At 42.5% G+C, this 14524-nt stretch overlaps 1 protein-coding gene across 7 annotated transcripts in view; it reads left to right on the top strand.

Annotated features, from left to right (window-relative positions):
- ZBTB20 (zinc finger and BTB domain containing 20) overlaps positions 1-12269 on the top strand; it is a 656370-nt gene extending 644101 nt beyond the window's left edge. For all 7 annotated transcript variants that reach the window (XM_075197396.1, XM_075197393.1, XM_075197397.1 and 4 more), the window contains 3 exons: positions 1908-2110; positions 7579-9165; positions 11005-12269. In XM_075197396.1, the coding sequence (XP_075053497.1) occupies positions 7599-9165; positions 11005-11675 (2238 nt within the window). In that variant the 5' untranslated portion in view covers positions 1908-2110; positions 7579-7598 and the 3' untranslated portion in view covers positions 11676-12269. The remainder of the gene's footprint in view (positions 1-1907; positions 2111-7578; positions 9166-11004) is intronic.
- Positions 12270-14524: the final 2255 nt, after the last annotated feature.

Raw genomic sequence — 14524 nt, forward strand, 5'->3', positions numbered from 1 at the left:
ATCTAGAATCTAGACGGTATTAGATAAATGACAGCTAGAATCTGATTGGTCGATAGTGGCAACACCTCCATTCTTACTTTTTAGAAGGTTTGATAAATCTATCCCTAGGTGAGAACTTGTTATATTTACAATTTGGGAAGAGAAGACAAAATCTCTGTGAGCACTAGGAATAGGGTTAGAGCAGTTTGGAGTATGGTTAGGAGTCATCTTAAGTCGAGGATTAAAATGTCAGATTTTGGACAGAGGATAACCCTCAGGTAATTAAATGGTTACAATCAAGAATATTAGGAGGAAACAGAGATATATATTTGTTGTTACTGACATGTTTAATAATAATAAAAAGACAAAGAAACACCATTTCCATTATGGGCCACAACCCTGTAATAAAGTACATATTTGTTATCTCTGTAAACTTCATGTGTAAAAATTCAATACAGCTGCACCCCATTCTGTACCTCACTTGTTCCCACTGTTGTGGGACTTTACCCACCTATGTTACAGACCCTTACACAAAATAGTCAAAAAGGAAACACACGGAGACAATTGTTAGATAACCTTTATTTTAATACAACAATCCCCATACCCTTGTTCGCCACTTTAGTAGAAAATGAGACTACACCTTTGTTGTTTTTCTGTCTTTGTAATCCAACGGGAAATTCTTTTGTGTTTGTTATCCAATAGAAGAAAGAAAACACCCCATGAAAGATCATGCTCAGAACCAGTGCCCACCAGTGAATGATTGTGACCCAACAGACACGATCACCCAATCACAAGCGTTTTCCCACACTGGATGCTTGTGATTGGCTAGTGGCTAACATAAGTACCAGTCAATTCAGATCACCATCATTCAGCAATGGGTGATGCTAGCGAGCACTTCAATACCTTTTTTATATTAGATTACAAGGACATAAGAATTTCCCATTAGACTTTGATTTGATTTTACATCAAAGTGGTGAATAAGGTAATTGAACCAGTGTTTTATTAAATAAACCTTTATTTTGAAATGTGTTTGTTTTTAGTTAAACTATTGTAGAACTGCATGCACCAAAATGCCCTTCCAGTCAGTGACTGCCGGTACTTGCTGGGATATGTAGTGCCACCTTAGTTAGCAGCACTTCCTCAATAGTTTACGAAAAACCAGCTGGGGAATTAGCAAAAAGTCGCAAACAAAACTTTTAGTCTCACTTTCAAGTTTCCTGCTTGCCAAAATCCCGCGTTTTTTTGCAAGATCTGTTGTTAACATTTTCAGTGAATTGTGTAAAAACTTGGGACGCAATATGTTGAACTTTGGATGCGAAAAGTTGCGCTATACTTCACATTAGACTTGAAATGGCCATCAGAGCTTGTACTTCGGCACAGAGCTGGTAGTGAAAGGGTTGCAGCTAATAGCGAGACACAGAGACGTGCGCACTGATAACACCATTATATGGTCACAGAACTACACAGTGATCTGTTATATCCCTATAATTTACAGTGCAGTGCAATATTACATATATAGATTGATTTATTATTAGAGGTAGCTGTAGTCCCAGGGATGAACTGAGCAGGAACAGTCAGTTTTTAAATAGCTCACCTATATAAACGACTACATTTCTGTCTCATGTCACTTAGCTAATTAACAACATTCTATGTGGGTCTTCCACCCCTTGCCGAGTAACTGAACACCTTTTAATAAGACTAATTATAAGAACAATGGGCAGTGCCTTATATAGACAGTGTCTTGACGGGGAAAGTGTGTGCATCCACCATGCAGAGGACGGAGGGTGTAAAATCAGTCTTCCCCCCCCGGTGCACAATTTTCCTGTCTAATGTCAGAAGAAACGGAGGTTATCTTTAACATGTTCTAAAAATTCCTTTTCCCAAACATCCAGTCCGTTCCCCTGAAAGAGTCCTTTGTCTCTTCACAGGAAGAAACGCAGGACAGCTGAAAACCAGAAGGCGTCTGTGGAGAATGAGATTACTCAGCCGAGAGAAGGCAGCGCCAAGCCGGGCCATCCCTGCCAGAACTTTGTAGCTGTTCTGTTGCGGTGCCCAGCCATATCCACTCAACACATACAGACATCAAGCAACCAATCAGAACGTGTGCACACACACACAGAGTCGCCTGATTGTGAGTACTTACAGCGAGCCAGAATCCCCTATATAATGAGCCGTCGCCTTGTATTCTGTCTAGGTCACGGCAGGCGAGGGATTGCTACTAGTCATGTTCTGGTACACAACAGGCCTTTACATCAGGCTCTTGGCATGGTGGCGCTCATGAATCAACACAATGGTTGGCACTGGTATAGGCACACTTTTGGCACTGCGGTTGTCAGCACTCCTAAGCCTCAGCCAATCACAGCTGTGACTCCAGTGGTTGAATGGGTGCACTGTATTGGGTATGTTGTGTGACCCATTTCAGATCTAGGGCACTTATAGTATGGCCCCCTGCTGGCAGTGGGAGGCTGCTAGGAAGCTTCGCACTTGTGCTACAGTTGTGGTCAGAAATTACTCTGTACACATTATTATTATCTTTTATTCATAGAGGGTTAGAACATACAATAAAAGTGGCAAAATGAAGTAAATACAAACAAGTTGAAATAATTACATTAAAACTTGCAAAATTACATAATTATCTATGATAAACACCAGGAGAGAGGGCCTTGCTCGTGAGAGCTTACAGTCTAGAGAGGACAGGTCAACACGGAGGTGGTGAAACTGGAGGAGCAGAGACAGAAGAATTAGGAGGGGGCTGGTAGGCCTGAATGAAAAGATGAGTTTTAAGGACCCGTTTGGAGGGTTGGAGGCTGGCGGACGTTGGAGTGCGTCCCAGAGGTTGGGAGCGGACCTCTTATCAATCGAAAAACATTGATAAGAAGTCTAACAAATAATAATAAGAGACGGTAACCACTATTCTGTCATCACAGATCTGGCTGTGCAAGAACTGAGCCAAATGTGTCCCCAGCTAACACTTATTATTGATTTACAGTAAAGGGTCATGAGGTGCACAACAATACCAGCTTCACCTCCTGCTATTGGTCCAGTCTGTCCCTCATAGCAGGGTCAGACATCCAGTCTCCTTCACTCCAGATGTCAGGCTTCCCTCATATACCAGGTTCCCAATCTCACTAAGTGTTCCTTCTCCCTCGCCCAAGGTGTCTGGGTATCCTGCCTACCTCGCACTGGGTGGCAGAGCTGTAACTTTTAAATGTAAATTTTAGCGCCTGGGGCGAGAAGGAAAACTGCCGCCCCCCTATCCCTCAATTTTTAACCAAATAAATTTAAAATATTCAGAAACTGTGTCCCCCTTCAGTGTTGCGTCCTGGGCGGTCGCACCTCTCGCACAGCCCTAGTTTGGGTCCTGCTGGGTGGCCAGACAGCCTCTCTCACTACAGGTACAGCCTTATCCTTGTCCTGATGACCAGTACCCATCATCAAGATCATCAACATTTATTCACATACCGCTTTACAATTGGGAATAGAGTAATGAAGCAGTACTGGGTAATACAGACAGACAGAGAGGTAAATGGCCACCAAGCTTGCAATCTACAATTTTTCCGAATCTCGCTTCCTGCCACCACTGCACCATAGCTTATTCCCCTTGACAGCAGCCCCAGCTCATTTTCTAGTGTCTCCTGGAAATAGTAGTATACTGGTAGTAGTATATAGATTGGTAGTCTACTCTCACCATTATGGCAGAAGTCTAGTCTCAGCCTCGTGGCAGATTCACAGCCTCTCTTTTATAGCAGGTGTTAGTTCTATCCCACAGAGCCGGTGTCAGTCGCACCTCTAGCCAAAAACACATCAGTATTGGTGACTGGCCAGCTGTTACCTTTTACCTGGTCACACTCTCTAACACTCGGTGCACCAGAATGTGATATTCTGTAATACTGCTTCTCCTTGTCCTATAAACCAGTAAAAATCAGTTTTCAGGGAATATTCAATTTGCTTTTTATGGTGTCTAAAATGAATAATATTTTTATGCTCAGTGAAACTGATATATGATACCAGAGCTCTCACCTGTTCACAATCCATCGCTACAGGGCCAGAATGTGCCGAGTACGAAGGAAAATTGCCTGGAAACGGCGATACACATAGTTGTGCTATAGTACGGTATATATTACCTATACGCAGGATGTTCTATCCCCACTCCATCCTAAACAGAGATGTACGTAGTTGTGTTATAGTACAGTATATATTACCTATATGCAGGATGTTCTATCCCCACTCCATCCTAAACAGAGATGTACGTAGTTGTGCTATAGTACAGTATATATTACCTATATGCAGGATGTTCTATCCCCACTCCATCCTAAACAGAGATGTACGTAGTTGTGTTATAGTACAGTATATATTACCTATATGCAGGATGTTCTATCCCCACTCCATCCTAAACAGAGATGTACGTAGTTGTGTTATAGTACAGTATATATTACCTATATGCAGGATGTTCTATCCCCACTCCATCCTAAACAGAGATGTACGTAGTTGTGCTATAGTACAGTATATATTACCTATATGCAGGATGTTCTATCCCCACTCCATCCTAAACAGAGATGTACGTAGTTGTGTTATAGTACGGTATATATTACCTATATGCAGGATGTTCTATCCCCACTCCATCCTAAACAGAGATGTACGTAGTTGTGCTATAGTACAGTATATATTACCTATATGGAGGATGTTATATCCCCACTTCATCCTAAACAGAGATATACGTAGTTGTGTTATAGTACAGTATATATTACCTATATGGAGGATGTTATATCCCCACTTCATCCTAAACAGAGATGTACGTAGTTGTGTTATAGTACAGTATATATTACCTATATGAAGGATGTAATATCCCCACTTCATCCTAAACAGAGATGTACGTAGTTGTGTTATAGTACAGTATATATTACCTATATGGAGGATGTTCTATCCCCACTCCATCCTAAACAGAGATGTACGTAGTTGTGTTATAGTACGGTATATATTACCTATATGCAGGATGTTCTATCCCCACTCCATCCTAAACAGAGATGTATGTAGTTGTGTTATAGTACGGTATATATTACCTATATGGAGGATGTTCTATCCCCACTCTATCCTAAACAGAGATGTACGAAGTTGTGCTATAGTACAGTATATATTACCTATATGCAGGATGTTCTATCCCCACTCCATCCTAAACAGAGATGTACGTAGTTGTGTTATAGTACGGTATATATTACCTATATGCAGGATGTTCTATCCCCACTCCATCCTAAACAGAGATGTACGTAGTTGTGTTATAGTACAGTATATATTACCTATATGAAGGATGTTCTATCCCCACTCCATCCTAAACAGAGATGTATGTAGTTGTGTTATAGTACAGTATATATTACCTATATGCAGGATGTTCTATCCCCACTCCATCCTAAACAGAGATGTATGTAGTTGTGTTATAGTACGGTATATATTACCTATATGCAGGATGTTCTATCCCCACTCCATCCTAAACAGAGATGTATGTAGTTGTGTTATAGTACAGTATATATTACCTATATGGAGGATGTTCTATCCCCACTCCATCCTAAACAGAGATGTACGTAGTTGTGTTATAGTACGGTATATATTACCTATATGCAGGATGTTCTATCCCCACTCCATCCTAAACAGAGATGTACGTAGTTGTGTTATAGTACAGTATATATTACCTATATGGAGGATGTTCTATCCCCACTCCATCCTAAACAGAGATGTACGTAGTTGTGTTATAGTACGGTATATATTACCTATATGCAGGATGTTCTATCCCCACTCCATCCTAAACAGAGATGTACGTAGTTGTGTTATAGTACGGTATATATTACCTATATGCAGGATGTTCTATCCCCACTTCATTCAAACTAGAGAGACCCAGACCAGCAGACCATAAAGAATGATGATAAGGAGGTGAACTGATCCCAGATATACAATTTAAAGGCTCCCTCATTTGCTGAGTTTACAATGTAATATTTTCTCCCTGCAATACTTAGCGGATGGAGTTATACTGGTTAATAACTAGCGAGTGACTCAGTTTTCTTATTATTATCACTTTTCCCTGCCGTGCTGCACAGAGTAAGCGGTGAATACAGGTTATTATTACAATTACATATGTGTAACATATACTTTCAATAGGCGTTACTTATAACCGCTCTGCATGTGACTGTAAACAGACACATTACACACAATCTACAAATATAATATAAACAAGCATATGTTATCTCAAGGGATCAGAACTAAGTGAAGATGTCAGCCAGGGATCCCAGATAGCACAAACTTGGAGACACAATAGGAAGGAGAGCTTACAATCTAAATTCATGCAGCACTGCTGGGTGCAGGATAGACCAGAAGATACTGACTACCAGGGGGCATGTAAGGGGTGAGATCCGGGAGTCAGTATCCATACCAGGTACCAGTTAGCAGAAACGCTCGAACCAGTTTATCGAATCGGTACAAAAATGTGAACATTTAGCGGAATTTCTTTGAATTGAGATTGATTAAAATAGAGCTAAATTACAGTAAGTCAAGCAAGTTTCCAGCATGTTCCAGCCTCTCACGTTCACGCCTGAAATTATACATTTTAACTGTTTATAATGAACAACGAGAACAACAAGAAGATGCTGAAAACAGATCAGAGAAGTAATACTATAGAAGTTCCAGCAGCCATTACTGATCACTCACCAGCTGTTTACATCGGTCTTCCTCATATTCCCTTCAGACGTTGGGCATAGATACATTACTATTATTTCAAAATATTATGTAAATAGTATTTAAAAATCGAAATATTTTAAAATCTAAATTTCAATGAAAATGCAAACATCGAACCTCAAATGCTGAAAATGAGCCGCAAATTATCAGTTGGCCAGGACTCTGGCCAAGAGACGCCCAGGGGAACTCCAGAAACATTGTACTATGAACATGTTCATGGGCATCAAGCTGGTGAAGTTTGTTAGTGTGAGACCTCTGCCAGTAGGTGGGCACAGAGCAGAGACCCCCGTTAGGTGCCAGTGTGAGAGGCATGAGATGGGCACCTCAAGCTCTCAGTAATGCTTATCCCCTTATCATTTGTATAGCGGTAATATGCTGGACGTCAGTGACTTGTTTGTGAGATCTCAGACATCTCGGATGTAAACTTCTCCGGTGCCGAATTTGTGCTAATGTGGTGATAATTTCATGCATAATAATTTGGTGATAATTTAATGCATCATAATTATGTAAATGAAAATGAGCGCATATTTTATCATTGAACCTTCTTTTGAAACAGGAACATTGCGTTAATGCGTTTAGGAAGTTATTAGTGTCTTTTTCCATTCACTGGAAACTTGCCACTTCCAGGTTATGCTTGTCTTGAAATGTAAAATCTTGGATCAGATATAGAAAGGATCTCTGCTGCCACCATGTGGTATTTTCAAGCCCTGCTGGAATGTAATACTGATGTATCACAGACTATTAGGCTTCAGATTGGTATTCATTCACAAACTAATAACTCTCTGAAGGTGTCACTGCAGAAACGTTGCGTAAAGCACTTTATGTTATTATATAACTGTGTGACTTTGATTTAACTCTTCCTCTTTGTCTTCCTCACAGGTGACATCAGTTGCAAGGGGATGACAGAGCGCATTCACAGTATCAACCTTCACAACTTCAGCAATTCCGTGCTCGAGACACTCAACGAGCAGCGCAACCGTGGCCACTTCTGTGACGTGACGGTGCGAATCCACGGAAGCATGCTGCGGGCCCACCGCTGCGTGCTGGCCGCTGGCAGTCCATTCTTCCAGGACAAGCTATTGCTAGGATACAGCGACATCGAAATTCCTTCGGTGGTGTCTGTCCATGCAGTGCAGAAGCTCATTGACTTCATGTACAGTGGGGTGCTCCGGGTCTCCCAATCAGAGGCACTTCAGATCCTGACAGCTGCTAGCATCCTGCAGATAAAAGCGGTCATTGATGAATGCACGCGGATTGTCTCACAAAACGTAGGCGGGGTATATCCTCTGATACAGGACTCTGGCCAAGAGACGCCCAGGGGAACTCCAGAATCAGGGACCTCTGGCCAGAGCAGTGACACAGAATCTGGCTTCCTGCAGAGCCATCGTCAGCACAGTGTAGACAGGATCTACTCTGCCTTATACACATGTTCCATGCAGAATGGCAGTGGGGAACGTTCCTTTTACAGTGGAGCTCTGGTGAGCCACCACGAGACTGCTTTAGGGTTACCTAGACAACATCACATAGAGGAGCCTAGCTGGATCACCCGCATACATCAACGCTCCCAGCGGATGGAGAGGTACCTCACAACCACTCCAGAGACCACCCACTGCCGCAAGCAGCCACGTCCAGTCCGTATTCAGACATTGATGGGAAACATACACATAAAACAAGAGGTGGAAGATGACTATGACTACTATGGGCAACAGAGGCCACAGGGTCTCGAACGCAATGAGTCAGAAGAGTGTACTGAGGACACTGATCAAGCTGAAGGCACAGAGAGCGAGCCAAAAGGGGAAAGCTTTGACTCTGGAGTAAGCTCATCCATTGGCACAGAGCCTGACTCTGTGGAGCAGCAGTTTATGCCTAGCCTCGTGCGAGAGGGACAACAGGACCCTTCCCAAGCAGAGTCCAACAACTTGCCCACCGAATGCATAGAAAACCAGAACCAACAGCACTTAGATACCAGCTCTTGCTACCCTGAGAGGAGAAATAACATTGACATGGACAGCACAGTGCTTAGTGTTAGCAATAGCACCGAAAAAGAGGTCCTACAGACTTCCGTCACCCAGTCAATTGCGCAAACATTGCCAACCACTCAATTGTACTTACGCCAGACGGAAACACTCACCAGCAATCTGAGAATGCCACTAACTCTGACCAGTAATACCCAGGTCATTGGCACAGCTGGCAATACTTACCTTCCGACCCTCTTTACCGCGCAGGCAGCAGGGGGTGGTCCCAAGCCATTCCTCTTTAGCCTGCCTCAGCCTCTGGCTGGTCAGCAAACACAGTTTGTGACGGTTCCCCAGGCTGCATATTCTTCCCAAATTCAAAACCAACAATCCCAAGGAGGACTCAGCACAGCCAGCGGACAGGGAGAAAAGAAGCCTTATGAGTGCACCCTCTGCAACAAAACCTTCACCGCCAAACAGAATTACGTCAAGCACATGTTTGTACATACGGGTAAGACCACATAGCTCAGGTCTAGGATATTCCACTAAAATATTATAAAAGATTATGTACGATTAATAGCATTTTCTTACCAGCACAAATACTTTTCCAGTTACAGCTTCCTGTCATAGCTTTAGCAGCTTCATGGCTGGATATGACTTCAGCTTGTTTACTAGGAAACAATTCTCCTGCTGAATGTGGATCTCACTGTCCCTCCCTCAGCGACGTTCACTAGAGGTCCCAGAAGTCAAAGTCCCAAAGTGCATCAAGTGGATTACACAGAGATTTAGAATTTTGTGACCACTAAGTGACGTGGCCATAGGGATGTGTCCCTTATAATGCTGCCTGCAGTAGTGTAATGTCTCCTCGATCAACCAGAGGGAAGTCATATCTAGCCTTGCAGTCATTACCTCTTTGAAAGGAAGCAGGGAACTGAAGCATAAAGCACGTACACGGGATTGTTTTAGAAAAATATATTGAAATCTTAAACCATCCTTTACTGTTTTTTTAGTTGAGTTATCTTAATAAATTAACATTACAGTATTTTAAATGTATTGTTCTAATCCTCCCATTATTCAGATTATATGTATTATTATATTTGTCCACCTCTCCCACCCTCACTCCACTGACGAGGCCCACCTTGCCCACCCTCACTCCACACTCCACCATTGAAGCCCACCTTGTCCACCCTCACTCCACCATCGAGGCCCATCTTGTCCACCCTCACTCCATTGACATGGTCCCCCTCACCCTCTCTCAATCTACTGATGAGGTCCATCTCACCCGTCCTCACTCTGACATTGAGGCCCACTGCACCCACTCTTTCTCCATTGACATGGTCCAGCTAGCCTACCTCCCTCTACTGATGAGGTACAGCTAGCCCACCTCACTTTACCGACTAGGTCCACCTCACCCATCCTCACGTCTACCTTAACCACTCTCACTACATTGACATGATCCATCTTGCCAGCTCTCGCTTCACCAACGACGTCCACTTAACCCACCCTCACTCTACTGTCGAGGCTCACTCCTTCATGCCTACCTCACCCCCCCATCTCACTCCACCGACGAGGCCAACCCTCACTCCACTGTGACGAGGCCAACCCTCACTTAAACCAAGACAAGGCCAACTCTCACTCCAACAAGACAACAACAACCCTCACTCCAACAAGACGAGGACAACCTCACACTCCACCGATGAGGTTCACCCTGCCCACACTTTCTCTTGAAGCATAAAAGTATTAGACACCTAATGAAACAACATTGTGGTTTATAATGACGGTGCAAGACACACATTTTGCAGTAATCCAGGAGTAATAATTTTTACATATAGATCTTTTTGTAGGAGACTCACAATGGAACATGGGGAGGTGTGCTAATTATTGTATGATAAAATCTATAGAAGCTGTAAATCACATTGTCAATAAATGATTGATCTGTCCATTGCCATGTCACCCGTGGAATGCGGCTGTTCTCGTTGCCTGGCTGTAGCATTGTCATGTTTAGTAACAAGGTGTCTAATTGCTTGATCCTGTGTAAATTGTGACATTCTAGCAGTGTCCTAACTCCCAATCCAGCCATAAATGTCTAATTAGACAGGATGTAACAGATTCTGACTTAACAATGTGGTGTTTTTGTTGTTTGTTTTCTTTAAAGAAGAAAAAGTGGCATTTTCGGAAGCAACCTTTTTTATATCTCCCTGTTGTGCTATTATAAGGCGTGGTATACATTCACAATGCTAAATATTCTAACATCTGTGCTTACAGCCTATGCACAAAGTGAGCTGATTATTCTCAGTTGTACTGACTTCATTTGTTTTCTCTCTCCCTCCATATTGACACCGTACAAAAGGCGAGAAGCCGCACCAGTGTAGCATCTGCTGGAGGTCGTTTTCCTTAAAGGATTACCTGATCAAACACATGGTGACGCACACTGGCGTGAGGGCCTACCAGTGCAGCATCTGCAACAAGCGCTTCACCCAAAAGAGCTCCCTTAATGTGCACATGCGCCTGCATCGGGGAGAGAAATCCTACGAGTGCTACATTTGCAAAAAGAAGTTTTCTCACAAAACGCTGCTGGAAAGACACGTGGCCCTCCACAGCGCTTCCAACGGCACTGCCAGCATCCCAGTCCCCGTTCCACCGCCAGGCTCAGCTCCAGCCTCCACTCCAGGACAAGGGTTGCCCCCAGCTCCCAGCTTGGCCCCAGCGCTGGTCTTGCCTCCGACTCCGGTGTTGCCTCCGACTCCGGTTTTGGCTCCTGGTCCAGTTTTGGCTCCAACTCCAGCCTTAGTTCCAGCTCCAATTTTGGTCTCTGCCTTAGTACCAACACCATCACTGGCTCCACCCCCCACCGCTGCTCCAACTCCCGGCCCACCTCTCCTCCCTCGTTCTGGGCCTCCAAACAGCGGGGCCTCCGGCTGCTCTGAGGGCACAACGTACGTTTGCTCAGTCTGTCCAGCTAAGTTTGACCAAATCGAGCAGTTTAACGACCACATGAGAATGCACGTTTCAGACGGATAAATACCATCCATTGTTACGAACAAAAACAAAAGCTATGGCACTAGAATTTAAAGAGTTTTGTTTTTATTTTTAGGGTTTTTTGTTTTTCTTTTTTTTTTGACATTTTGTACTACATGAAGAACTGTATTGCCTGCTGGTACATTTCCGGAGAGTGGGTGAATATATATATCTATATATATCAAGATATATAACCTGCATATATATTTTATCCAGTCTCCCTCAGATGGTGGCCTTAAGGCCTGGTAGATTTACCTGGATTCCACTGGTTGGAATTCAAACTACTGGCCTCTAAATACAATCCTTCTTAAAAAAAAAAATACAAAAAGACACGTGAAAAAAAAATAAATCATGAAAAAGTTACAAAAATAAAAACTGAACCCTTTTCCACTTGTGTAGAGCACTACAAAAAAAAACAAATAATATAACAAAATATTAAAAAAGGCCTGCTGTCTCTTACCGTGCCGCCTACAGTGTTTTTGTTTTCCCATTGCTTTTTACTTTCAATCCGGTGGACATTTTTCTGCATTTACCCGCTCAGACTTCACAGTATCTGATGGATAAAAACTGCGCTCTTATTTTATTATTTTTTTCCCCATTGGCTTCTGCGGCATTAATTTTTTTTTTTCTTTTCTTTTGTTTTTCTTAGGGGGGAAAGGGGGGAGGTGGGTTGGTGGAACGGTCAGTTGTAAGAGGCTGGAATGAGAGGTCCCAGGAAGTTAGTACCCAGAACCGGAGTGGGCAGTCACTTCTTTGGTCCCAGTCTGGTCTATCTGAATACCCATAATCCCCCTCTCTTCACCCTCCTACCCGTCCATGAATTTCATTTGCAGCTGAAGACGAGAAGGAACTGAGAGAGCAACATCAAGTACATAAGGGCAAAATATTTGGCTGTTTTTTTCTTTGTTTTTTTTTTTAAAAAAAAGCAAATAACCTGCAGTGACAGAAGCAAAAAATGTTGAAAATTCCTGTCTGTTCACGTCATTATCTGAGTTCCTGATGCAGTACAGGATAAGGACACACAAGTACTGTGTCTGCAGAACCAATGTCACAGACATCTGAGGTATAGAAACATATCCTTATTATTTTGGCACCTTCACTTACAGCTTGGAGTTTCACTATGGCGCAGTTCTGATGGCGCATCTGTTCTATGAAATATGAGCGAGGGATTACCCAATGGGGTGAGGGCGGATTATGTCATGTCATCTTGTGTCAATTTAATCGTTTTAATCATTAGGATGTCATTGAAAGCAGGCCGTTCCTCTTATCAAGCATCGGACCCAGTTTTTCTTTCCAAACACTTGTGTTTTGGAGAAACTATCCCAAGTCTGTTTTGAGGCCCCTAATTTGTCCTATATTTGATTGGATCTCCAAGTTAAATATGTTTAATTGTTGTTGACCCAGCATTACACTGATCTCCCCCGAGCTGGTAAAGGAACGGGCTGCTTTTATTCACTTGAATGATTGCAAAGTATGGCAGGTACTGAAGGTTCCAATCTATTCTTGCAAAAATGTCTAGGACCCTCGTTTCATAGTGTTTGTCAAACCCATCATGAAAGACCTTCAGCTGCTCCGGGTACTGATTAGAGGCTTCAGTAGGATGCTTAGTGGACATAGTTTCATGCACTAAAGACCATAACAGAACAAACATATAGTTTGAAAGCGCTGAATGCCCCATGTATGGAAAATAATGAAATATGATTTATGTAGCTTAACAGTAAGAACTTCAGCTCAGTTATTTCAAGAGCATTTAGGCCCCAGGGAGGGAGAACACAGCCTTCCACTGAACCCCCATCTACTGTGTGATCACCCCACCATCTAACAATAATACATTTAGTAACTCTGATGTTCCAGAGGGGTTTCGCTATGGGTTCGGTAGATTTAGTATAGAGAAAGCCATCAATACTTTCCTCACAATACCTTTACTAACCTGTCTGATTATTTAAGGGTATTATTGAAGGATAATCTGTCTAGCTGGCGGAGTCGGACATACACTGAGTGTATAAATGGGGTGGGAATAGGAGATCATTCGTTTTATAGGTCCCTTAGGAAGACAGAAATAAGACTAATCCTATATCCAAATCATTTGCTGCTTTGTGTCGTGCTTGCTGGAAGTGTAATCAAGTGGAGGTGATGAGCGCACTTTGAAACGATGGCGTCCTCATCTGACATTCACCATATTTTCTATGTGCTTCTAACAGCGTTTCCAGAATAACGTTTTTCCCGCCAATCAAATTGCAAAGAAATCTGCACAAGAGAAGTGTAAATGGTTTCTCAGTTGTGTCCATTGGTTCAAATGTATTCAGTGCAATCCAAATATTATTGTAGAATCTGCCATTAACAAAGTTATACAAGTCCGTCAGACAGGTTTTACTCTAATACTTGCTATTATTCCTACACACCATTCAAACTCATTGAGAGAAATATATTGACCCGTTGGATCGGTCATCTCCATGCAATGGTGCAGCCATGTTTTTGGAAGAACCAATATTCAACCAATTACCTTACTAAGGAGAACCTCCATGGTATTACTGGTTCCTAGTGTATTGTATCATACAATGACTGAATCCACTTTCTAGATGAGGAGTCCTGGTGTGATATAATATAATCCTCTGCATGGCTCCCATCCACCTCCCCTAATCACAAACTTCTTTAACCCTGTAATTTGTAACATAATTACAATTTGTAATCCCCGACACGTGTCATCGGCCACATGTCATTGGTAAGATCTGAATTACATTTTCCCAGGTCATATAAACTCATTAAGTGTAAATTATTATATGACTTATTTAAATTGTTATTTCTCAAACTGCAATAATCCAAATTTCTGCCACAGAACGTTTTAACCAATG

The sequence above is a fragment of the Mixophyes fleayi genome, chromosome 2 (assembly GCF_038048845.1).
Source record: "Mixophyes fleayi isolate aMixFle1 chromosome 2, aMixFle1.hap1, whole genome shotgun sequence".
Classification (NCBI taxonomy): domain Eukaryota; kingdom Metazoa; phylum Chordata; class Amphibia; order Anura; family Limnodynastidae; genus Mixophyes; species Mixophyes fleayi.